Source organism: Apteryx mantelli, chromosome 18, assembly GCF_036417845.1.
Source record: "Apteryx mantelli isolate bAptMan1 chromosome 18, bAptMan1.hap1, whole genome shotgun sequence".
NCBI lineage: Eukaryota > Metazoa > Chordata > Aves > Apterygiformes > Apterygidae > Apteryx > Apteryx mantelli.
The window spans coordinates 10,739,657-10,764,920 of NC_089995.1; the positions used below are offsets into that span (position 1 = coordinate 10,739,657).

Sequence of the window (25,264 nt, forward strand, 5' to 3'; positions counted from 1 at the left end):
TAAAATGCCGTGGATGAAGTGGTAAATGGGTAAGTGGGTAAATCTAGTGTTAAGCATTTTCCATTTTAGCAATAGAACTTTTGAAGACTACTTTTGGTCATGGCAGGGTGCCCTTCGTCCCTTGTGGTGCACTTCAGCTTCATGCCTTCAATCCATCATAGGTTGCACTCTTGTGATCCCAGAATGGCCTATGGGACACCACTGCTCCACTGTTTCCCAAGGCAATCTGCATTGTACTTCAGGTGATGGTTTTTTTCTGTACTTTTGGCACCCATGTCATCTTTTGATAAACAGATACTAAAGTTGCTGTAAAATCTCTAATGAGGAAGCTAACAGCAGCTGCTAACAGCAGCTATTAACAGCAGAACAAGACAGGCTATATAATATTGTAGCAACTTCTGATGTAAATGAAAATGATGAGTGAACTCTGACGTCTGGGCCGGAGTCAACTGCTCCGGTCAGCTGGCTAATGTCACTGACTGATGTGTGACCAGAGATTGGTGTCCCGGTCTTCAAAGTCACATTTGTCACATTTAATTTCTGATTAAACACAGTCAGTTAAATCCGTATGGATTTAGGAGTATCTAGTCCAATTTTCAACCTGTTGCAAATAAGTGGGATATGAAGTTTTATAGCTTTGTTGTGCAAAATACCTGTTGCTTTCCTCTTGTTTTAACTTTCTAGTATTTTTTCTTATCTAAGCAAAAAATATTCAGTAACCGTGCGGAACACAGCTATTACATGGTCAGGTGTGAACTGGTGATCCTGATCAAGACCAAGCTGGCCTCTCTGGACCTCACATCAGGATTCTTTGTGCTGCTTCATATTCCTTGGTCCCAGTATGCAGTGAATGAGATGTGGAAAGGCCAGATGATGGAGAGTTAGTGATGGTAGATGTTGGTGGTTTTGTTCAATTGAAGAATACGGCTGCAATTCATCTATCCTAACACTGGGCTTTTAATGAGACACCTGAATTAAGGGTGTAATTCATTCTAGGTTCCCTCTAAATGGTGGTGGTGGCGGGGGGGGGGGGGGAATAAGAGAAGAACACACTCTCCCCGTGGTGATTCTGATCTTTTGACAACTAGACGGCTACTTCAGGCACTTCAGTAAGTACCTAATATTAATTACGGTGACTCTGGGCCTTGCTCTTTAGCCTAAAAGGTGAAGACCACTTGGATGGGGAGGTCCTGCTTACAGAGAGATTCCTGTGAAACCTTGTTTTTAATCACACAAGAGAACTACAGCAGTAGCAACGAGTGCCTTCTACTGCAACAGTTTTTGCGTTTGCGTCAGCCTGAATACTCAGTTAAACTCTACCCACACAAGTCATGAATGTATAGATCATGCCAGCTTTCCTTCCCAGACACATGTATCTGATGATGTGTAAATCCATGATTCAGTTCTGCATAATTTCTTTTTTTATTTAATTGGACACTGCTAAAGCCTCTGACTATTCACTGACACTGCTAAAGCTCCTGACTCTGAAAATCTGGAGTACTGAATTACAGTGGAAAAAATATAAAGGGACAGATGGTGCCAACTCCTATATATTCCCTGAAGAGAAATTTCTCTAAGACCTTGACCTGTAGTGAATGGTCTTGTAATACAAATCTTTACTCCAACTCACCCTGTAAATGATGTTCTCTGATGTAAAGCTAAAGAGAAGCCTTGTGGGTCTGTCTTTGCAATTTGCCAGTGTTACATTCATCAAGTGATTTTTGTTGGTTTTGTTACCATTTTTGAGGAAGTGGGGACACTTAGATAATTTTATTTCCTAATAAATGCTTTCTTTCACAGCCAGTCTGCTTTAGCTAGTGATGCTCAGAGCCAAATTCTCCCTCAGCTGCTGGTCACTTCTCATACTGACCCCAGATTGTCAAGCATGCCTATAACATGGTGACAGTCTTTCTATGCCATAAGCAGCACATGAAAATGAAAGGCCTAAAACTTTATTAATCAAAATTAATACAGCTACTGCTGTTTGATTTCATACTATACATATTACTGCAGTATGCACAGGATAATATAAATAGCAATGCAAGCCGATCTCTGTTGGAGACGTGCACCACCACTTAGCAGCGGCAATTCAAACAATCCCTTTGACTTCATAAAAGCACGGAGTGTTTTTATTGGAACTTTCTTGTTGACTGCACATGCTGTTAAAATGCAGAAAAACAAGAAAGGAATGATAGCTGACTTGGTAGCTGTCAGCTGTGTCAGTGGAAAGAGTCAGCTTTTGAATCAATCCGTAATTTTCATGAATTTGACTAAAGTTTGAGATAATGTACTGTAAAGAGACATAATCATCTTAAACCTTCAGCCTTCACGGTAGAAGCTGGAACACAGCATGTGGGTTTCATACTAATGTGCTCTTAAGACGTATAGCTGGATTTATTTAGCATTAGGACTACAGTATGTATCACCTCGTGTAAAACATAAGCAAGTTTGTTGCAATGATTCATAGTAAAACATGTTGATATTCTTATAAGTGATGTGTTGCCAAGTACAAAATTACAAAGGGGTACGTCCAGGCAGGCTGATTTGTGCCTGACTCGGGCTGAACTCCCAATAGGCGAGATGCTTTCAGGCCCCGACCAACACCCAGCTTCAGGGTGGATTTTTTTTTTTTCTGGACAAAGACTGCAGAATCAAACTACAGTTTTAGGATAAAAAAGAATATATATATATATATATATATATATATATATAATAAGCAAGTATTAACTCAGTGTAAAGACATTGAGAAAATGGCCAAATCTTCAGCATTTGTTACCCAGCATAAAATGGAAATAATATTAGGTTTGGTAACCCTTCACTTCTCCTTATAGTGTCTCATTTATGGCCCAACCTGTCAAAAATATTCTTATATAACTCACTGTTGATCACAGGACTAAACTAATTACCATTTATTTTTATAATGAACGCTGACACAAAGGTAGAAGGATGCATAGTACTTGTGTCGAAGCCAATGCTGCAGATGATCAAACATTTTTGAAATTAGAAAATTTTGGATGAAAAACACGTCCCTTTCTTGTCACAATGTTCCTGTTTTTTGTCCAACTCTAATTAAAGCTGAAGAAGGAGAGTGAAAAGCTGGTTACATTCCTAGTTCTGGCATGTAATTAATTGTCAAGAGCTCAGCCTAGATATTTTAACTTTCTGCACTAATGTTCCATAGGCCTTTTTACTTATGACAGGGTGAAGACTCTTAGAGTCCTAATTATTTGTATTTGTGAAATGCATTTTTTAAAGTTTTGGAGTTATTCTTTAAGAATAAGCATACCAAAATACCTTCAAATGTTATTTCAAAGACATTTGAAAAGAAAATCAGTATAATGTGGGCTTGGCCATACAGCATAGGATGATGAACTAATCCCATCTCTTTTAAAAATATAAATCACCGAACCATCACACATTCTGGCATTTCCAGCAACCTGCTCAAGAAATGCCAGTGAACAATAGTAATTCTGCAAATTAGGGCATTGGTAAATGTGATGGAAACTCCAGCGTTTCCCCAGCTCTTAAGAGTTAATGATGAGTAAAATCTACTTAAAAAAAAAAAAAAAAGTGCAACTCTAAAGTTTAGCTTTTCTTTACCTCTGAGAACACATACAGTCAAACAAATGGATTTGATTTTCCTGTTAAGTTTCTGGATTTTGTCTCCAGAGCAGTTATGCAACCCAATCTCATTCCCTCTAAACTAAATGGGAGGTTTGTCATTAATCTCCATAGAAACAGGTGCCAAACCTGAGCGTCTCACTCACCCGTGTACTCCCACGGACTTCAGCGGGGGCACCTGGACCAAGACACACGTGTGGATGAAGAATAGAGACTTGTGTTTTGGGCACTTAATTGCCTTTATGTATCGTATTCTAAATTTTCTGAGTTGCTATGATGTCTGTAGTAATGGTAAAGGTACAGTTAATTAAGTCCCTCATGATTGAGGACAGTAAAGTGTAAAGCTGTCAATCCCCCCCACCCCATGACTCAAATGATATTTTCTTTTTTCATCATTGGCAGCTTCCCACGACCATATATTTTTTGCTCCTTTAAGGAACCAAATGCTGAATGTGAATGAGTAGCCGCAGCGCCGATTTGCCAAGTAATGGCAGGGTGTCCCCTGGAAACAGTCCTCTTTTAATTCTGTTTCTATCTGAGGTAAAGCAAAAAAACATGGCAACAGATGGTAGGGAACGACTAGCATCTTATCATGCATATTTCATTTGATTTGCAGCTAGTCACCCCTCGATAACAATATTAAATGATACAAAACTCAGAGACTTTGTTCCTGGGAATACTGTATTCAGTGACATAGGATCAACACCGTAACTTCATCTAAATTTTGAAGCTGGTGAACTATGACTATTTACATCTTTAGCAAGGTTGCCTTGTGATACAAACAGCTCAATTCTTTTTCTCATGTTTAGGGCTGACTTACAAAGAAAGATACATTTGCCTTTGTGAATGACATAAATCTTGCTTAATGCTTTTTAAGAGCACAATGGGACAAATATACGGGGTTATTTCCATTATGCTCGATGGCATTATACTTGGAGAGAATTTAGCCACTGATTTTGTTCTATTTACATTACTTATTTATAAGGACAAAAAAAGAAGGGACAGCCTGTTTAATGATTATATACATTCTGATTTGGTTGAAAAATGTGTATTACAAATGACAACGCAGCCTGTCAGGTACATAATTATATGTTGTTCTTATTTTTGCCAGAGAACTTTTAAGTCTCAAAATCCCACTCTGTGATCGCTTAGAAAAAGCTGTCCTAACTATACATCTTGCTTGAGGGGGTTGGGGGAGTGAAGAAAGAAAGAAACAGCATAATAATAGACTTCTTAAAACTTAATAGCCCCTTTTCTTCATTTTAATATGAGGGTTACCTTTGTAAAACTCTTCCAAAGCAAATTAAAAAGATGGAATCTGATACAACAAAACATTACTTGACATCAGGAGAAATAGTAACTTAAATTTCATTCATTGTCCCTAGTCTCAGAAGAGATACTGGGGAATAACATATCACTCCCTTGTGATGCATTGCTTATCTGCGACTTTGTTTTTAATAAGAATTGTGCTCTCCTGTACATTGTTCTTTCCTGTTCTTGCTTTAGCTCAACGTAGGAGCGTGAAAATGTGTGAAAAATGGAAGTGACTGGGAATGCCATGAGGAGGATGCCGCTCAGTATGCTGCTTAGTGCCACCACCTGGCCAGGAATGCTCCTGGGAACCATGTCGCCGTAGCCTACTGTGGTCATGGTGATGACGGCCCACCAGTAGCACGCGGGGATGCTGGTAAACTCCTGCGAGTCCGCCATCTCGTTCTCAATGACGTACAGGAGTGGTGCAAACAGTGCAATGGCCACGCAGAGGAAGAGCAGCAGGAGGCCGAACTCGCGGGTGCACCTGCGAGCCGTCAGCCCCAGCGTCTGCAGGCCCAGGGAGTGCCGGGCCAGCCGCATGACGTAAAGAATCCTCAAGGCACGGAGTATCCGGAGGACCAGACCTACTTTGTCCAGGTAGATGCTCCCAGAGCTTGGCTTTTTATAGCCCACTGAAGTGGTATCTACTAGCAAAGTGATGTAATACGGCAGAATGGCTATTATGTCTATCAGGGTTAAGGGTCTCCTCAAAAAGGCAAACTTGCTCTTTGCCTGGATGAACCTCAGCAGGAACTCCAGTGAAAACCACGCCACGCAGACAGACTCCACGATGAAAATATTGTAGCACATCTGGGAACACTCACCCTACAGGAAAGAGAAGGAGTTTGTAATCAGTGCTTGGAGAATAACTATTTTAGTTGGTATAGTGACAGGAAGAGAGGGTTTTTTTTAAATAAAAATATTAAAGACATTGAAACTGCAGTAGTGGGGAAACACACTGACAAACTGCAACTACAAGCTAAATGCAAAACTTAGAAAAATAACTATACTTATTCCCCAGAAGACATTGCTCAGTTATTTCAGGCTTTCTAAATAGCAAATACAAAGCTTAAAAAGATAATATACAGTTGTACAGAAGAATGCACACTAACAACATTTTCTTTGGACAGAAAACTCGATATGGTTGATTCTCTTACAAGTAATTGAATACAGTCATGTAAGACTTCCAATATGCTTCGTGTTGTTACCACTGAAGGCAGCTGCAAAATCCTCATTCAAATCAATAGAATCAGACCTATATTTGTTCTGTTTTTCCCAGCACAGTACTATTTTCCATCCCAAAAATCTAACTTACCCTTTCCTCCTCCTCCCTTAGGTCAGGCATGGTGCTGATGGACAAGTTCACTGCTGTAATAGTTACAAATAAAACAGACAAACAAGCAAACACCTTCCCAGGGAGACCAGACTGGGGCCTTTCCACCATGTCTTGCAACTTTTTCATGCACAGGCCAAATTTTGTCTCCTCCACTGTTTCACCTGAAATTTCATTTTCTAGGAGATCATCCTCTCTTTCATTTATTTCTGTAAATTCCTCCATTTTTTGCAGGTATCTCCTTTTACAACACCAGTCCAAGTTGTCTTCCTCAATTCCCCAGTAGAGCAGCTCTTCCTGGAAGGACAGTGCACACATCTCCCGCAAGAGCCGAAGTTTTCCAACCCGCAAAAAGGTCAGAATTGTCCTGAATGCTCCTGGGTTGCGGTCAAAAAAGAATTCATTACATGTCACATCATAATCATCACAGATGTTCAGAATGTCATCAAAATTGTTACAGAATTTCAGTTGGCCCAAACGTGTCAACGGGAATTCATCAAGTGTGGTCCATGGGAGCAAATACTTAATGCCCCCCACGTTTATAATAATATGATGCTTCCGATCATCCGAGTGAATGCCTTTCAGGAGATCCTCTTCAGGGTGAATTAGTCTGGCTCTTTGGTAAAAGACTCCCTTAAGGGTTTCTGTTTCTGGAAAGAACGTGTGGTTGAAGGAAGTATCTGAAGCACAGCTCAGGGCACTATAGTCATAATCAGAATTTTCTCCTGGTAGAAGAGTCATCTTGGAAGCTAACTTCACATCACTTTGCCACTTCTGCAAGTGTCTTCTGGAACAAAGAACAGATATTTGGGTTTACTGAGTATTTGGCCTTTTTCAGCTTTGGAAGAAATGTAGTGACTGAAGCTTGAAAATATTTTGGGTTGGTGACATAACTGGAAGGAAAACAGTAGTGGCTGAATATGGTCAGAAAAGGTTTCTAGTGAGGCTGGTTTGGGTAGAACTGACTGGCAAGGGCTACTCCCTCATCCAGGAGCTCTACTTGGCATGTTTGTCACGTTGGGAGGCTTCTCCTATCTCAAATGCAGAGGTCTCGGTTTCCAGTGGGTATAGAGAGACTGATCAGAGAAAATATTGACATGCATGTGGCAGGATTCTCCTGGTTCAGAAGCAAAGTGTAAAAATTAAGCTAGTATCACATAGGAATACAGAACTCATGTGTTTTGTGGAAAAGGAAATGAAATCTTTCTATTTAACTACTATACATAAAAAATTTAGGTATTTTAGTGCCCATTAACTATACAGAAATAATCAGAAATCAGTTATGTTATAATTCACTAAATATATGTTTTTAAAAACAGTTACTAAAAGACTAATTTATAAAAAGCCAAATGGAAACAATTTTGGAAAAAAAACCCACTTGCATTGATGATCACATAAAGTGTTTGTATATACATTTAATGTATATACATTTAATGGCATGGCATCTCCTTTTTGCAGACTCATTTACAAAAGATTGTTAAGAAATACCTGATTTCTACACAAACATTGCAATATTATTTCAATTATAATTGACACCCCATACGCAGTAACAGGTCTCTGTGCTACTGATGTATTGAATAGTAGCTGAGAGCAAAGATGACTATCTTTATCTGTCATTAGAGAAAACTAAACAAATTTTTAAGACATGACTTTGCAAATCAGGTTCAAATTCTGCTCACACAACGCTAGTGGAAGGTCTGTGGAATAAAGTCATCATAGATTTCACATGGGTACAAAAGCCAGGTACTGGAAATGTTGAACTTTTTCTCTCCCTAACTGAATGAATTTAAAAGTCGGTCTGGAAGTCAGCTCCTGCATGGGGGAGTTACACAGTACTGGTTCCAGATCTTTCATCTGTGTGGTCAGCTGTGGCTTACAGCATGGAACTACTGAGCTTCATTTATTGATAAGAGTATTTATCAAAAAGATTGCACAATAAATAAATATGAAAGCATTCTGACTTTCTAGCTTCAAGTTCACAGAAAAGTGAATAAACATAAATGTTATACTTCACTGACTACAACAGCAGTATATAGTTTTGTTCTCTTCCTGGCTGTACTTACCTCCTCTTTGATATGCACCCTGGGGGATATATGTCCCCACTAGGGTAACTTCCTTAAATGCAGAACTGTCGTTTTCAGAAGCTGGGGTTTATAAACCACATCAATTGTGTTACATACCTATTACAGACAAAAAAAAATAATCCATGAATATGCAACAGTAAAATACTTAAAACACGGCTGCACTTCAGTTTAAGTGCAGCAAGCCGTCTTTGCTGCAAGGGGACTTAAAATGCTGCCTTCAAGAAAATATTATCTCAGTCCTGCTCTAAAACTTCCAAGAGGGAATACTCTAAAAAGGGCAGTTCCTTTCCTGCCCTTACAAGCAGGTGGCCCTCGGTGAGCTTTGTGTGGAGTGATATCTCATGGTTATTATCTCCTGTAATACTCTTTAGTACAAAAGGAAATCATTTGTTTACTTACCTCTAGAGCATGTGGTGGGATAAAGAAAGCTTACTGGAATATGCAAGCATGGACAAGGCTTAATTCAGATGGTCCAAGTGCTAAGGAACTATTTTCTGGCCTGAGGTAAGCAAAGAGGTAAGCTGTGTTGTCTTGCTTCTGTCCCAAAGTGGGACCTCTGTTGCTGTTGCTAGTCATTTTTAGAGCAGCTATTTGGAAAGTAATCTGTTCCCCATGCCAAAATCATAAGCATGTTTAACTTTCAGCGTCTTATCACTATGTACTTGCTCGCAGAGCTGAGTTGCTCTTTCCCTGCTTTGGAGTTAAGAGTCTGGAAACCCTTGCAGCAGGGGACGGGCAATTCCAAAGCCATGTGGGCCTGCGCTCAGACCTCCAGTCGGTTTCAGTATGTCTTGCCTCAGTAAAGGCAATAAACTGAGCAAAGGCCCGCTGATCTGAAAGTCTTGTTTTCTGAAAGAACATTAACACAAAACATAATCGTATTAAAAAGCCACATTCTCGGAAATGCTAGCCAATGCTGGGATTATCAGTGGAGCTTCATGACAAATGATGGCACTCTGCCATTGCCTACTGGTAAAGCTGCAGAACTCAGATAAGTGAACATATCTGAGGAAAACGATAGCCGGTTAAGACAGTGATAGCTAGAGCATGTTGAACAGAAGAAGTAAAGAACAGTTGAACTGGCAATTACCCGGGCAGACAGTCCCATCACATGAAGCATTCCTAATGAGCTCGCAGCCAGGCTTCTACTGAAGCGTTCCCAAGATGCTATCCATGTTATCTGCAGAAATAATGCCACTGGGGGTTTAAGCTATAGGTTAGATGTGGGAAAATGGGGCTTCCTGATGTAGGTTTATGTAGGGCACTTTCCCTTAGAGTAACTTGTTTTATTTAGAAAAAAGCTTTTTCCCCTCTCTGCCTTAACGATGTCTAAGGTAGGGCTGGCCCAAGGAGAATAAAGATTATGATTAATGGAAGACTGTGGATAAATGGGACCTAAGCTAACCATCTTCCCTTCTGCTATGCCAGATGATGTCGGTTAACAACAACTTACGCCCTGAATCTCAGCCAGGAAAAATGAAGAGGCAGCTCCTCTCTGTAGCTGGTTTGATCTCCTACCATGTCCACTGTTGACACAATGGGAAGAAACGGGGAGAGGGAAATGTCAATGTTCTGCGTGTGTCAGATGCATACTGTAACCCTGAGGCATCAACTGTGAAATAACAGAGCAAAAAAAGGGAATTTCTTTCTTTGCTTCCAGCCTCTCGACCCGTGCAAGACAATAAACTGGACAAATTAATCCCCTGTGTAACACACTGAATAACTGCAGTTATAAAAGGTGGGTCCTTCTTTTTCCATAATCAGAACTGGCAAGCCAACAGACTCCACACAGAAACTACAATATTTGATGCTATATACACGTTATTTACTTATTCTTCACCTCTGATACACATAGCATCATATCTCAGGAGGAAGAAGAGGAGAAAATAAAGGACGATAAAAAAGATGGCCTGACTTGAAGGAAAGGAGGAAGGAGAAAAATAAAGCAGTGTACTTCTCTGTATGTTCCTTGTTTCCCTTTGGAAGGCACTTCTTCAGAATGATGATCAGCAGTGCTTTAAGACAGGAGATGCCTGATTAATGGAAGGGTTTTTTGCTAGTGAGCTTGAACAACAAGCAAATTGCTTTATTCATACAGTGCAGACTGATGACAGCGTGGATAGTTATAAGAGATGCCTTAAGGATTAAAGACAATGCTCTGGAATATAAAGTCGGACAAACATGTTAGCCTATAGCAACAATTTTGCCAACAATTTTCCCAACAATTAAACAAGATGAACTTTAAGGATGTGCTGCAACATTAAAATCCTCAGATAAAACTGCTCTGGGTAAGGGCCAAAGGTAAAATCCTAGCGAGTCTGTTCCTTGTCTGAGGAACCCTTCTGCCCTTTGCTGGGGAGTTGGTGAAGCCCTGTTCTTCTGCCCAGCACTCCTGCTCCTAATGTGTGCTAATTTGGGGCAAATCACTTCTCTCTGAGCTTCCTAGCTTCCTTTCCTCTTGTCCTATTTTGTTTGTAAGCTTATGGGGCAAGAACTCTCTCTTACTCTATTACAAAATCCTGATCATTGTTTGGGCTTTTAACAACTATGGTAATACTGAAAAACTGGCCCATAGCAAGGGCTACAGTATGTCGAAGACTCTAAAGGGCATGGTGTGCATGTTGAAGGAAGAAATAACATCTCAAGAATCTCTCTTGCACAAGATGATATTCTTATCCATTATGTCTGGTGAAGAAATTGAATTAGAAATCTGTACGGCCCTTACTTTCAGCGGAAATTCAGGAAAAGTGCCAGACTACTAGACAATGGGGAAAGAATTATTAAAGATGTCCTTCTGAAGGAAAGAAATAGAAATCATGAATAACATGCTAAAATTCCACTTCAAGTGTTGTTCCCCCCCCTTCAGTGTCCTCTGCAGTATTTTGAATTCTGCAGTGCATCTCTGATGTAATCAGAGCTCCTGCAAGGAGTCCTGATACGGTTCTGTGATGCAGACAATTCAAAGTTGTGCCTGGATCACAACAAGAGTGCAGGGAAGAGACATGACTCCCCCCTAGTCTCCTGCATCAATTCTAGTCCCTGGAACGTCTCTGTTGCTTTTTACCGTCTGTTGATCTAGTAAAACAAATTTCAGTGCAGGGTGAATATGAATATAGTGATTTTTCTGAAAGACTTCCATAAGAAACTGCCTTGCAGTTTAGTGATCTTTCCTCCTGTAGTCTTTCCTTAGTTAAAAAGACAGTACTTTCAAGCAGAATTGAATTCCCCTATCTTCTGACACATCACTTCCATACTGCATCACCACTGTCAGGGTACCTGGCTGAAATACTTCAAGCTGTATTCCTGCAGCTCTTTATGTAGTAACAGTGGACCTCAAACTTCAACTCTCTACTTACAAAGTGAACTTCCAGCCAAATCAGAGTAAAACTTACAAAGGTCAATGTATAACATAAAACAAAGTTATCTTGAAAAACATTTCTAAAAAAAAAATACACTCAGGTCTGCATACTGCTGTGCTTGATCTGCTCAGCGTTATGCTTTTTGGCATGTTATAGCAACCTACAAACTGAATTGTGACAAATGTTACTCAGTTTTTTGTTTTATTTGCGATTGTTGCTGAGCCTTATACTGCCAATAACAATCAAAACTGAAATAACTTTGCTAGAAACGTATTCAATTTTAAGAAGTCACACCCTAAACAATCTTTTGAACATCTTCTTAAAAAGGATTTTTAATTCATGTAGATACACCTTTTGCCACTGAAACAAAGAGCTACATAGCCACAGATGAGTTACTGTATGCCTGTTCTCTCTCTCCCCACAAAGTCTTTTCCAACGAAAAAAATCTGCCAGAAATACATTGCCTATCCTGAATAGTTAACTTTATGTGTTAGTTGCTAATGAACTGAAGTCCGTAAACACATCGGGGTAAGATAGAAGCCGTAATTATTTTAAAAATAGCGCTATAAAGACCTTCAGAGCAGGCGAGGAAGAATAAATTTGAAAGACGAGCCTCCATACTGCACCGTGCAGACACAGAACTCGGGGAGAGGGAGGGAGAGCCGCGAAGGAAGGACCGAGCAGCGCAGACCCCGCAAGGACGGTGCGAAGGACCCGCCTCGGCGGCCGCCAGCCACCTCGCAGAGACGGGGTAGGAGGAAGCGGGGAAAAGGGCGAGGTGCCCTCGCCCGCCGAGCGCTCCCGCTCCTGCTCCCGCGGGAAGCCCGATTTCGGGCAGCGCGACAGCACGGGGACAGTCCCCCCCTTCCATCCCCGCTGCAGGAGACCTGTTGCCGCAGCCGTGCGCGGACTCGCGCGACCCCGCGGTGCTGCCGGGCCGGGCCGGGCCGGGCCGAGCCGAGCCGAGCCGAGCCGGGCAGCGCGGCGGGAGCCCGGCTCTGCCTCCCCGCCGGCGGCCGCCGCCCGGGGCCGCTCCTCCGCGCCGCGCCGCGCCGCTCCTCCCCGCCGCTCCTCCCGCCCGCGGCCCCCGCCGCGCCGCGCCGCAGCCGCCCGGCCCCGCGCTGCTCCCGGAGGGAAAAAAAGAAAGTTCCCTGGAAACTTGCCTGGAAGTTGCCCCGGCGCCAGCCGCCGGGAGAGCCCCGCGGCGGGCGGCGGCCCCGGGCATGGGGCCGTGCTCAGCGGGCTGCGGCGCGGCGCGGGGGCGGCCGCATGTGCGGGGCGGGCGGGCGGCGCGGCCCGGCGAGGCGCCCGGCGGCCGCGGCGGGGCGGGGCGGGCGCCGGGGCCCCTGCGGCGGCTGGCGGCGGAGCGGCGGCGCCCCGAGCCGGCGCATGGTGCGGGCGGCGGCGGCGGCGCGCGGGGCCCTGCGCGGGCGGGGCGGAGCGGAGCGGGGCGGGGCGGGACGGGACGGGACGGCGCCCCGCGCACAGCCCGCGCACGCCGCACCGGCAGCGGCAGCGGCACCGGCACCGGCAGCGGCAGCGGGGCGGGCAGCGCGCGGCGGGCGCGCGTGGGGGGGCACCGGCGGCGCTGAGCCGCTTCGCAGAGGCCTCGCCACGAAAACCCCGTCTGGGCGCCGGCTGACCTGGCCGAGGGGTGGCACGGAGGCGCCCGCGGTGCTTTCCCTCTCCTCCTCTCCGCGGAGCGCAGCCCGCCCCGGCGCCGTTCCGAGGGGCAGCAGCGGCGGGCCGCCCCGGCGACCCCCGGCGCCTCTGCCCGCAGCGTCCCCCGGCACCGCTCGGGGAGGTGCTGGGGGCAGCACAGGTGGCATCAAGGGCTGCTGTCATCAATACGAAAACTTCTCGTGCTTTTCCCATTCCGTGCTGTTTTCCGTGCGTGCGTGCGTGTGTTAAAGAATAATTAGAAGTGTCAGCTAAAGTATAAACTGTAAAATCCCGCTCCGTCCCCATTGCTAGCAATGACTCCCTGCAGGAGAGCTAAAACCGTGCTTTATTCCTGTGGTGCCCTTGCAAAATACAGTGACAATTAACATACTGGTATTAGTTGTCAGAGCTTCGGAGAGCAGTTAATTTGTTTGACATCTAGGTGGAGGCTTCTGCCTGTTGATTTGATCTCAGTTTTAAAGCAGTGATTTAAGTCGCGGTTCCAGGGCCGGACAGCGAGCTGGCACTACAGAGACACCAGCAGCTTGAGCTCTGTCACAGACTTGTTTGTGGGCAAACCGCTCACAGCCTGTGTGCTGTAGTCCCCCAGCTGGCACAGAGATACTCATACCTCTAAACTTTGATTTTTCTTATCTGTTTAGGCCCTGGTCTTAGAAGGAACTTCCTGCAGATAAACTCCTGCGTCTTGACGTGGGCTGGGGATAGTGGTCTGCAAGCTCTGTGGGTCAGGGACTGTCTTATTAGGAGTACCAAGAGCAAGGGAGGGGGCTCGTTTCAAGTAAGGCCCTTTGTTGCTATGGTAATACAAAATAAAAACCTGTGCTATGGTAATTTTAGCCAATTATCTCCTTTATTTTTCTAAATTAAATTGGTCTGTGGTTCAGAATTGTGTGGGCATACAGAAATAGGCATGCTTATATTCTTCAGCCATAGCTGTTGAACAGCAGTTGTGTAGAGGGCTGTGAGCTGGGCAACTTGTTTTTTATTCCTGATATTGCATATGATTTTTATGTGACTTTGAGAAAATCTCTTAGCGTGCTTCTCTCAACCGTTATCTGTAGAAGGGAATCAACTGGTTTTGCTGATGGCCCGCAGTAATGTTTCTAAAGAGTTTTGACTCTGGTGTAAGTCTTGTTAGTGAAAACCTGTATTTTAAAAGCATTTGTTGATGGTTGCTGTCAAAGAGAAAGGACACATCAAGTAGGCTCTCCCAGGGGATTGTCTTGGAACAGTTTTTCATCAATACTTTCAGTAATAGCTTGGATGATAGAGTGGAGTTTACTTTTATAACATTTGCAATGATTCTGACCATGGAGTGCAGGACTGGGATTTAACATGATCCTGATATATTGGAGAACCAGTCTGAAATCAATAAGATAAAATTCAAGAAGGGCATGCCCTTTGCAGCCCCACTCCATGTGGGCCTCTACGCTTTCTCTCTCTCCTAAACTAACCCTAACCCTAAGGCTAAGCCTAGACAAGACCCGAGCTTGAGCCCACGAGCCCCCATTCCTTGCCCTGAGAAGCAAGTTACACTGGTATCAATCTTGTGATGTGTGGCACTTAGGAAGAGAGATTGCACTTAAGATGAGGACTATTTGTTTCGGCAAAAATACTGCAGAAGAGAAGCTCGGGATTATAGTGGATCACAGGCTGTGCAGTGTTGTAAAATAGTCGAGTGTTGTTCTGAGCGCTAGTAACAGGAGGAGCATATGTAAGACTTTGGAGGGTGTTATTTCTGTTCTGTTTAGGACTAGTCAGACTCATCTGAAACACTCTAGCCAGTTTCAAGCGTTACACTTAAAGAAAAATGTAGGCAAACAAGATAGGAGAATAACATCCAAAATTGTAAGAGGCTTAGAAAATATAAGCTGTGAGGAAAGACTGAATTTGATTGTTTAGTCTGGAAAAGAAAACACAAAGCTAGGACAGGGCAACAGTCTTCAAATGGGTAAACATATTTAAAAAGATGACAGTAATCAATTTTTTTGTGACCACCAATGGTAGGATAAAAAGCAATTTACTTAAGTGCAGTTGTGGAGATTACTTTGGATATCAGAGGGGAAAAAAACAACCAACGCTCCCAAACTACTAGTGTATGAACAGCTGGAACCTATGGAGGTCATCAATCTGTTCACTGAAAATTTAAAGAAAAAGTTAGATAAAGACCTGCCAGCAATGGCTGTGGCATGCATGACCATGCCTCAGAACAGGAAAGATAGTTTTAGTGATCTCCTGAAAGATTTACCACCCCATATTTTTATGATTTCTGATCGTCACACAAGCTACACCTGTCCTTTCAGGAAGAGGCTCAGGGCATGACACAGAACTCGTTACACATCCCCAGATGATATGATTTGTGCAGTGTTTCTTCTATTCAATAAATCATACCAAACTATGCTCACAAGGGTCTATTGCTTCTTCTCTCTCAACCTCTTGATCTCTTATAGCTCCAAACTGGACTTTCATCCTACCTGTCAAACCTGGTTGTACCCCAATTCTTAGCGCAGAGCCGAGAACCTGGGGTCTTCAGGAGCGTAAGCTTTTTACAGGGCAACAAAATAATGGGGACAGGGACCAGGATGTATTCTTCATTATTCTTGTTGTATAGCCAGATCTTATTCTCTCCATCTATTATATCTCTCTCCAGCTCCATCCAATCGGTGGAAGGCAGTTGAACAGGAAGAGAGAGAGTAGTTACCCAGCTTAAGACACAGTGGATGATTGCACTTTAAAATATTTTTGATACCCTTAAAGAAAATCTCTCAAAAGCATGCAACCTTAAGGATCATTGGGCTGACTTTCACACCAGTTTGTTACTATAAGGATATGGCATACTAATATTTTTGTGCTGAGAAAAGAAAAAAAATGCTGTTTCTAAGAAGGAAAATATCCTGTGGTAAGGACTGGTAGAAATTGTGAAGAAAATATAATGGGTATATGTCATCCCTGCTGTATGGATCAGTCTCTCCTTAACATCTCGTTTAGTACATAGTGTCCGTGGGCAGCTCACGGAGACAGATAATGAGAGAAACTATTGCCCTGTTTGGGGCAATAACAATTGAAATTTGTTGCTTCTGGATGGTCAAGCATGAATATGGGTGTCTTGGAACGGGCTTGGTTCTGACTGTGGAAAAGGCCACCTTGTTTGGGCACTTTGTTGGCAGATTCAGCAGTGAGGTCAACAACTTCACGGAGAGCCTGACTTCCGATAGGAGAAAGAAGTCAGGAGTGAGGTCACTGGCTGCAGCCAATATTATATCTGTTCTGGCAAATAGAGGTCTTTCCTCTTCAGGCATGTCTTGCCTTCATCTTTCATGAACACTGAATTCATGTGAAAAACTAAAGTGAATACCTGCCCTTGAAGATAACGAGTAGCATGCTAACAGTTTTTCTGCAGCGATAAGCTGACTGCATGGCAAACTGGCTGAGGACTCCTGGAGTAAATCTACCACTTTGTACTCCTTGAGGAATTACCATTGCCGTGGAGAAAAATTTTAATCCCACTTTCATTACTTTTGCATCTTGCGGCTGCTTTTCCTTCTGTTCCTTTGATTGCTGACATTGAAATCCTCTTCTGCTGTTCTCTGGCTTTTGCAGATAATTCCAGCATCATTCTGCAGGCAGGAGCAGCGCTACCAGCAAAACAAAGTATTTCAACTTCATAGCACCTTTCACCTCTCACTTTCCAAACAAAACAAGAGAGTAAATTTCTCTCTCATAAAACAGAACTTAAATATCTATAAAGCCGAAAGGTAAGAATTTTCAAAACCAGGCTACAGATTGAGGATTATTCACAGAACTTATTCATCAGACAATTTCAACTAATGAACACATTACAAAAAATGCCATCTGTTTGAGGACGGTTTTGTAAACAGAGATAGAGGCAAAACTCTTTGAATAATTTCCGGATGGCAAATTATTCACCTGGTCTTAGAAACCTTAATACTTTTGTTAGCCTGAAAGCAGGTAGCACAGGCTGCTGTTGCTTAGGGTTCAGAAAAGCTCAGAATCGGGATACATTCTACCATGTGTCCATGGCAGAAAGTCAGTTATTCTTTTTCTCAAACTAAACAAGGAAATTCCTTTAAGAAGAAGAAAATCCATCCCTTTATTTCTATTTATCCCTAGATCCACTTCTACCTTTATTTTTCCTATTATATGAAGAAAACTGTACCTATCATTATGTTTGTGGTATTGGGAATAGAGTACTAAGGGGAGCGAGAGGGAGAGTAAGCACTTAGTCATTGGCAGCAGCCGCCGGAAAGGAAGCAGCAGGTATGTGCCAGGCTCAGTGCTATCAGCCCTTCCAGAATGAGAGGCCTACTGGAAAGGAAGGGCTTTAAGTGGCTGAAGATCAAGGCAGTGATCACGGCCTGCTCTAAAACTCTCAAGGTATGGGCACTAATGGGACCTCTTGGCTCACTCTAAGCAGCAAGACTACCTGGTTTCAGGCAAAATTCATTGTTTGATGGAAAAGCGTGATACCGGAAGTGCTAGTTTTCAGCAGCTTTCCTGAAGAGGACCTGAGGGTCTTGGTAGACAGCAAGCTGAACATGAGCCAGTGATGTGCCCTGGCAGCAAAGGAGGCCAACAGTATCCTGGGATGTAGTAACAGGAGTTTAGTCAGTAGATCATGAGAAATGATTTGTCCCCTTTCCCTGGCACTTGTTAGACCACTTCTAGAATATTGCATCCAGTCTGGGGCTACCAGTACAGGAAAGACATCAATAAACCGGAGTGAGTTCAGCAGATGACCACCAAGATATTTGGTGGATGGAGCACTCTGTTGAGAGGCCAGGGGAACTGGGCTTGTCCAGCCTGGAGAAGAGCTGCCTTTGAGGAGACTAATAGCTAGTAGCCTTCCAATACCAACAGGGAGGTTATCAGGAAGGTGGAGCCAGGCTCCGCAGTGGTGCTTGGCAGGAGTATGAGAGACAACGGGCACAAATTGAAACAAGAGAGGTTCTGACTGGATGTAAGGAAAAACTTCTCTCCCATAAGGAAAATCAAGCATTGGAGCAGGCTTCCAGAGAGGCTGTGCAGTCTCCATCCTTGGAGGTTTTCAAGACCCAACTGAATAAACACCCTGAGCAACCTGGTCTAACCTCACAGCTGACCCTGCTTTGAGCAGAGGTTGGACTAGAGACCTCCTGAAATCCTTTCCAACCTGTATGATTCTGTGTTTCAATGATAATTACTGTCTGAAATACTATTCTCATCAGCTTCCCCTGAGGAGTTCAAGGTGACTTCTGTGGGGGAGTTCTGGTCTCCTTAAGGTGAGCAGATTGCATGCAGCCTGGAGATGGAGCCAATTCTCTTGTCACTGTATGGTGATACATTTCTTGGCTGATTTGTGGCCTATGTGATATTTTTGTTGCTGGCTCTTCTTTTCTCATAAATAGTTTCATTGCTCTTAATGCAGTGCTTCTGTAGCACACCTTCCCATAGATAAAGCTTCAGAGTGTATTCCTGAGTTTTACTGCAAAAAAACCAGTTAAAATAGCAATTTGACTTTTCCTTGAATTTACAGAGGTGCTTAGATCCAGAAGTATTATATTACATGGTTGTAATGGCAGGGGACTAGACTCAATAATCCAGATTCCTATATTTCTGTGCTCCTCACATCTTGCCCTTCCTCTTTCCACTAGAATAACTTTCAGAGTGCCTACAAAACATGGTCCATGCGCTTTTCCCATGTCCTGGCTGGGGTCATGCCTCTCCGAGCCACACAGATGCGCACTTGTATTGCAGTATTGCCTGTCTTTCTTGCAATTCTCCAGCGTGATGAAGTGCTCTGCGAGCCAGAAGAAATTGGCTAAATGCCTCAGGGTCACGATCCCAAGCGCGTCTCAAAGCTCTCAGTCCAGTCCACCTCGAACACATGTAGCAGATAACCATGGTCTCCCCTGTAACGGTGTGTTCATCTGTTTTTGGTGCCTTTTTCCAAGGAATGCTAAAGATTACCTTCTCTACCCTGCTTAAGAAGAAAGGTGTCAGTTTAATCACTCTAGGCTCCCTTTATTGCCAATTGAGATTTGTTTGACCAAATGTGGTTACCCGCTTTAAGGTACACAAATAAACTGTATCTGCTAAGACTCAACTCACTATAAAGGGAATCTGAGGTAATCTGAGCATTTGATACCCGCATTTGATCAGCGGAGTCCCACCTGGAGATCACAGAGGGCTCTATAGCAGAGACAGGATTAAATTTAGACATCTTAATCTGGACTTTAATCATTAAGCAAAACCATCAGGCATTCATGTTTTGAGAAAAGTTTTCCTTTAGCTTTATTCCTTGTACAGTTTTTTTTGTGAGTTCTGTGTTTGCAAATGTGTGCTTGTGTATGGGCAGAATCAGGCTTTTCTACTGTCCTACTTTGGTTTGTTCTTGCTGAAAATGGTTAGGGGAACTGGTGCATGAGCTTCTGCACGCCTGTATTGTGTTAGTCGTGGCATTGGAGGAGCGAAGAGTAACACATACCTCCTCCATCTGCGGTTCTGGAGATGTTATGTTTATGTTTGCAAGGTGGCCGATGTGACTAAAATTAATTTATAAACATTTAAAATTTTACTCCGGTACCTCATGCTGCCAGCCTCCCCCATATCCCCACTGCAGATACACTGATACATGTTCTGAATACGCCTTTGGCTGGATAGCGTGCGACTGGTACCTGTGGTCTACTGTGCTGAACGATGGAAAATTTATATGTAGGATGCACTGGTGGATATAAATGCACAGTCAGAATAAATTCTTATTGTGCAAAGAAAACAGGAAATGACTAGGGTCTAAAACTGGAAGATGACAAGAAGTCAGGAATACAACTGTGCAGAAAATTCCTCTTACTTCAAACAAGCAGTGAGACATGGATGTTCTTGAATGGGTTCAGGGGGTTTTACTTTGGCCAGTGCAGCATACGCTCTTCAACTTAATGAAACAGTCTCAAGCGCTTGACTGCGCAGCTCTGTACTCCAATTCAGGCTGTGTCCGCCCTTGGAAATTCCTGGAACTGCATGAGTGAACAGAATGCACGTGAATATTTTGCATGTTTTGCATAACCCCCACCTAATCCGAATATGCAGTTAATGCACCAGCAAAAAATAAAGAGGAGAATCTCTGCATGCAGGTGACTCTTGTTGCTTCGCGTCCGTTTTCAGCTTAGGCAGGCAACTGTAACCGTGTGGCACATAACTGGAAAGCCACATTTAAAAATAATTAGAATCCCGAAAGTTTTGTGAAGTGCAGTGCTTTATTTTTTTTTTAAATTATTGATTTACATCATGTGCCAACAAAACCAGCAAAAGTCTTTACAAAAGAGGAAGGCTATTTGGCTGCAATGATTTGCAGGGGATTGCTGTATGGGAGCTATCAGGGACAGTGTATTATTTATCATGGCTCTGGCAGACTTCCAAAAATAAAATCACTTTTTTTTTTTTCAGATTGCTGAACTGAAAGAGCCTTGCAAGGATCTGAGAAGTGCCTTTCCAAGCATGTACTTAAGCATCAGTATTGTTCAGCTTTATGAGTAAGAATGGGTAATGTTCCTAAATACTCTGTTAATGTGTCTGCCTCGGATTAGTCAAAGAAAATCATCTTTTGTCTGCTGTACTCAGGCACTGGAAAAACCTGAGTTTATTGATACAGTTTTCCATGTGCTCTGGCAATGGGTCTCCGAGGCAAATATGAATTTGAGCAGACAATTCCCAGTAAAAGCTGTCAGAGCTTTGTAGATCCGGCTGGCCTGGGCACCCGGTTGGTGGGTGTGGGTCCCAGGAGACCGCATCCGTGCTTCGCTGGGGAGGAGCGCAGCGCTCGCTGCAGGGCCTCCTCCTTCCCCTTCGCTGGGACAGCCGCGCCGCCCGGCTCTCTTGGGCTCCCACGGCTGAAGTCCCACCAGGCAGCTCCCCCAGCTCCCCAGTAGCTCAAGAGCACTATTTTCCATCATACCGCCCCCGTGATTGCCGTTACCTCCTTATGGACAAGGCAGAGCGGGAGCGAACATGAGTACCGCCTCTGTAGCAAACGCAGCGATCTACACACGGCAAAGAGCACACCTGCGCACGCTCCCTGCCTCCGTCTCTCCTCACTCACGAACGTTTTGGGGCTGAGGGTAGACTCTGAAGAGGGCACAAGAATGGGCAGCACATGGTATCTTCTCCAAAACAATGCCTCTTTGTGCAGCCTGTTTTCCTCTCCCTTGACTAAACTCAACAGAAATCAGAAATAGAGTATCAGAAACAGAATATCCGTATGCTTTTCCTTTCTTTGTCTTTCCTTCCCTTCTTCCTGTGTTCCCACGAACCGTTAATTACCTCTCTCACTTAGCTGTTGAGTATTATAAAGAGCAAATTTCTTGGTTTTACTCTGTGGAGAAATTCCAAGGAGCCAAACTCTGAGCTCTCTGCAAGGAAATTGGAGAAATCTGGAGTCGGTCATTCCCTTGTCCTAGCAGGTTTCCATTGGAATGGAAGCCTTTGAAATTAATGACTTCTTACTGTCAGCCCTTTGGAATTTCAGTCTAGCATGGGCAGCAAAAGGAAATGGAGAGGCCAAATGGCCCTGCTTTCCAAAGGGAATCCGTGGTCTGCAATATTTAAATGGAGAGAGGGTCCTTATGCCAAACTGAATTTGTGAGCTGTTCCCTGATGATCGATTCCACAAATGGGCAAAATGTTGCTGGAGGTTACCAGGTGCACAGTTTTCAGGCATTCACTTTGTTCAAAGATATAGTTAAGAAAATGGGGTGGGTTTCCATTACATTTGCTTTTCTAGCTCGGTTAATTTTTAGTACTGGTGATACATTCAGTGAATGTGAAATGATTATCGTAGTCATAATACTTTTGATTTGTACAATAATATATTTGGTGTTGCAGTTTTAAAATGATTTTGACAATATAAAAGAAAAATTTTATTAGGCAAAAATATCCTGTGTAACTACTAAAATTGCTGTTACAAAAAGGTGTGGGTATACAATAGACTTGAAGTGATTGACATTCCCATATTTCTGCAGATGAACACAACACTTAATAAGGACCTCATCCTTACATTTCTCAGCCTGAAGCTTCCTTTGAAGTTTGCCCAAGAGTAAATTAGGACCTGAGGAATCTGTATTAAGCGAAGAGGTAACTGGAACACGCGAGTGTCTCTTTGTGGGCCCACACAGGCAACCTCGTTCTGCACAATGCAGCGATACGTCTGCACTTACCTTGCTCCCTCAGTAGCATGACTGCACATGGGGTTGCGCAGCTCGGCGGTGGATCAGACACTGGGTGACAGGGCTGTAGCGTAGGGGTGGGGAGATGGGAGTTCCTGTCTTAACTCTGCACCGCGGAGGAAATTACTTTACAGCCTGTGCTTATTTTCGCTCAGAAGTTTTGACCCTTGTGTCTGCAATGGCAAAACATTTTCAATAGCAAAAAATGTGCCTGTACGCCTCTGCAAATTGTCCTTTCAAAATGGGAGCCATTTGGAGAATAAGCTGTAAAACAGCCCTGAATGATCTCCCAGTCTCAGTGAGACTTGTAGATAATTCTCCATGTAGCAGAATTATTATTATAATTATAGTCCCAAATAAAAGTGGAGGCATCTGACTGGCCACTTGCGTAGGAATTTACTATCTTTGCATGCACAGTGGGTAATTTTGTGCTCAGATGAGGCACGCTGATATACAAACACTTAATGTGCTTATTTGTTGCACGTGGTTGTGAGAACAAGATTCTTGCCATTCACTTTGTGGTCACGAACAGCATCTTGCTGTTTCTTTGTATCTGCACACTGCTTGTTAAATACATCAGCGTGTGAATGAATGTTTCATTGCATGTTTCAAGTTGTGCTGTGCATTTTTAATTAAAAAACTTTATGACTAGTTGAAGCCCTTTAGAAAAAATGAATTGCCAAATATTTGACAGTGGCAAGCAATGAATCTGGGTGGATAACTGCAGACTAATTGTGCTGACGGTGCTTTTGACCATCCACCGCTATTCTGCGTCCTGCGGCTCGGTGCAATTCCACATCCCTAATGACAATTTAAAGCAGTGCTTTAAACTCAGAGCTGGATTGCAGTATTCTTGTCTGCTGTGAGCAAAGGCATGTTCCGCACGGAGAGTCCTGGGGTGCTTTTGCATCACTTGCCGAGAAGGACCTCCAGAGCAGAGGGGCCTGGGGTGAGCCCTGGGTGTTGGCGCGCTCAGCGGCCCAAGTCTCTGCTCTTTCCCCGCAGTCCCACCGGTAGCGCTGCAAGTTTCCCACGTGCCGTCACCCTGCTGTACGTTTAAGCTGGGAAGACCATCTCACGGTGACAGCTCGGTCATCGGGGACTCGGAGACCACTTGGCTGCTGTGGGAAACTTTATAATTGACACAAATTTCACTCATATGCATACTTATAATGTTTTTTATACATGCTGCCAGTTGGCACGATGGCTTTGGGGTCCTGCCAATATGGATCTTACTTGAATAGGAAAGTTATGTACCAGCCATCCAAACCTTCTACTTAATTTTAAGTTTCATTGCTACTGAAGTTAGAAGCAGAGGCTTGATACTACAATAACAGTTCAGCTTGCATAGGATTTTTTTTTTTTTTTAATGAAAGGATTAGGACTCTGCGGTGCTCAGGATCTTTTAATGGTTGCGCAGGCGCTATCTGTACACAAGGAGTGAGGAGCTGCAGCTGAAGCACTGTGCTTGTAGCTTAGGGAGATCCAACACAAATCTCTGGAAACATGTTAATGAAAATACCGTGTAGTAAGGGATAGACATTAATCACCATGATGTAGTCATATGTTTACCCCATCAGAGGAATATCTGCTTAGAGAAGAGTAATTGATATTCCTCTAAAGTATTTACAAAATATCTGACAGCTTACCAGGAAATATTTTATCTTGTAGCTAGACCCCTAACTGCGTGTAGTAAATAACTCCTCTCAACGAACTCTGAACTCTCTGCCTTTTTCTGGGACTGAATAAAGTTTACTAGTTAAAGAAACTAATTAAATTTTACCTGTGAGTGGACCCTAAAATAACTATGTTTGATCCTGCTTCAAAAACTTATCTATACATTACTATATTATTTGGAAAATGTTCAGCACCGTAGAACTGTTGGGCTAGATCTTTTTAAATTAATTCCATATACTTTTATGGCAGCATGAGGAAGCTCAACATCTCTCTTACTAAATTGAGATTATTAGTTTAATCTCATTATGATTCAATAACTACTGAAATTATTAGCAGTTAAAAAACGAAGATACAGGAGAGTCTCTCCAGGAAAACTATCTCAGAGAGAGGTTTGGTTTTGCCAGCATGTGAAAATATCAGTGGTAGTGGATAGATAACTCAATGTTAAAACAATGTGTAATTCTTATAATTCAAAAATGGAACCTTGTATACAAGAAACAAGACATGCATAATGTAGTTATTATACCTAATTATTGTTCAGCTGTATGTCTTGCTTAGAGCAAAATTGCCACAAAATGTAGACCAGCTTTCTCGTTAATAAGATTCTTTTCCTTCTTATTAAGTTTATGAAATGTTGCTCTAAAAATAATTATTGTAGAAATCTTAAGAATAAAATCAGGTTCTTCACTGGTGATTTATTATGTATTAGTCATTCACATTTACTGAACTTCTGAAACTCCTGTATTTGTCTAAAAATAAATATTTTTTCTTGACATTTCCTGTTTGGTTATAATTGTGCATGGCTTTAGGTTCCTACTAGAAAACCTTCTAGGCAACAGACTTCAGTTACATACTTTTCTGGTTTGGTCATGGCAATTTTTTCCTTGTTTTTTCCATTAAAATTAATGTCAAAGTTCCCTTGGTTTTGATGAAAATTGGTTCAGTGCCAGAGATGTATATCTTGAGCAAGACCTCACA

General features: G+C 43.0%; 1 protein-coding gene across 5 annotated transcripts; it reads right to left on the bottom strand.

Moving 5' to 3' along the window:
* Positions 1-3,644: 3,644 nt before the first annotated feature.
* KCNG1 (potassium voltage-gated channel modifier subfamily G member 1) lies at positions 3,645-12,964 on the bottom strand. 5 transcript variants are annotated; one of them, XM_067307671.1, is made up of 4 exons: positions 12,875-12,964; positions 8,332-8,448; positions 6,251-7,055; positions 3,645-5,760 (listed from the first exon to the last, which is right to left on the bottom strand). In XM_067307671.1, exons 3-4 carry the CDS (start codon positions 7,007-7,009, stop codon positions 4,990-4,992), a joined length of 1,530 nt encoding a protein of 509 aa, XP_067163772.1. In that variant the 5' UTR covers positions 7,010-7,055; positions 8,332-8,448; positions 12,875-12,964; the 3' UTR covers positions 3,645-4,989. The 5 variants fall into 5 exon arrangements, with proteins under 5 accessions (XP_067163772.1, XP_067163773.1, XP_067163775.1 ...); XM_067307672.1 differs by lacking the exon at positions 12,875-12,964 and adding an exon at positions 10,307-10,338; XM_067307674.1 differs by lacking the exon at positions 12,875-12,964 and adding an exon at positions 8,752-8,788 and having other exon boundaries at positions 6,251-7,052.
* Positions 12,965-25,264: the final 12,300 nt, after the last annotated feature.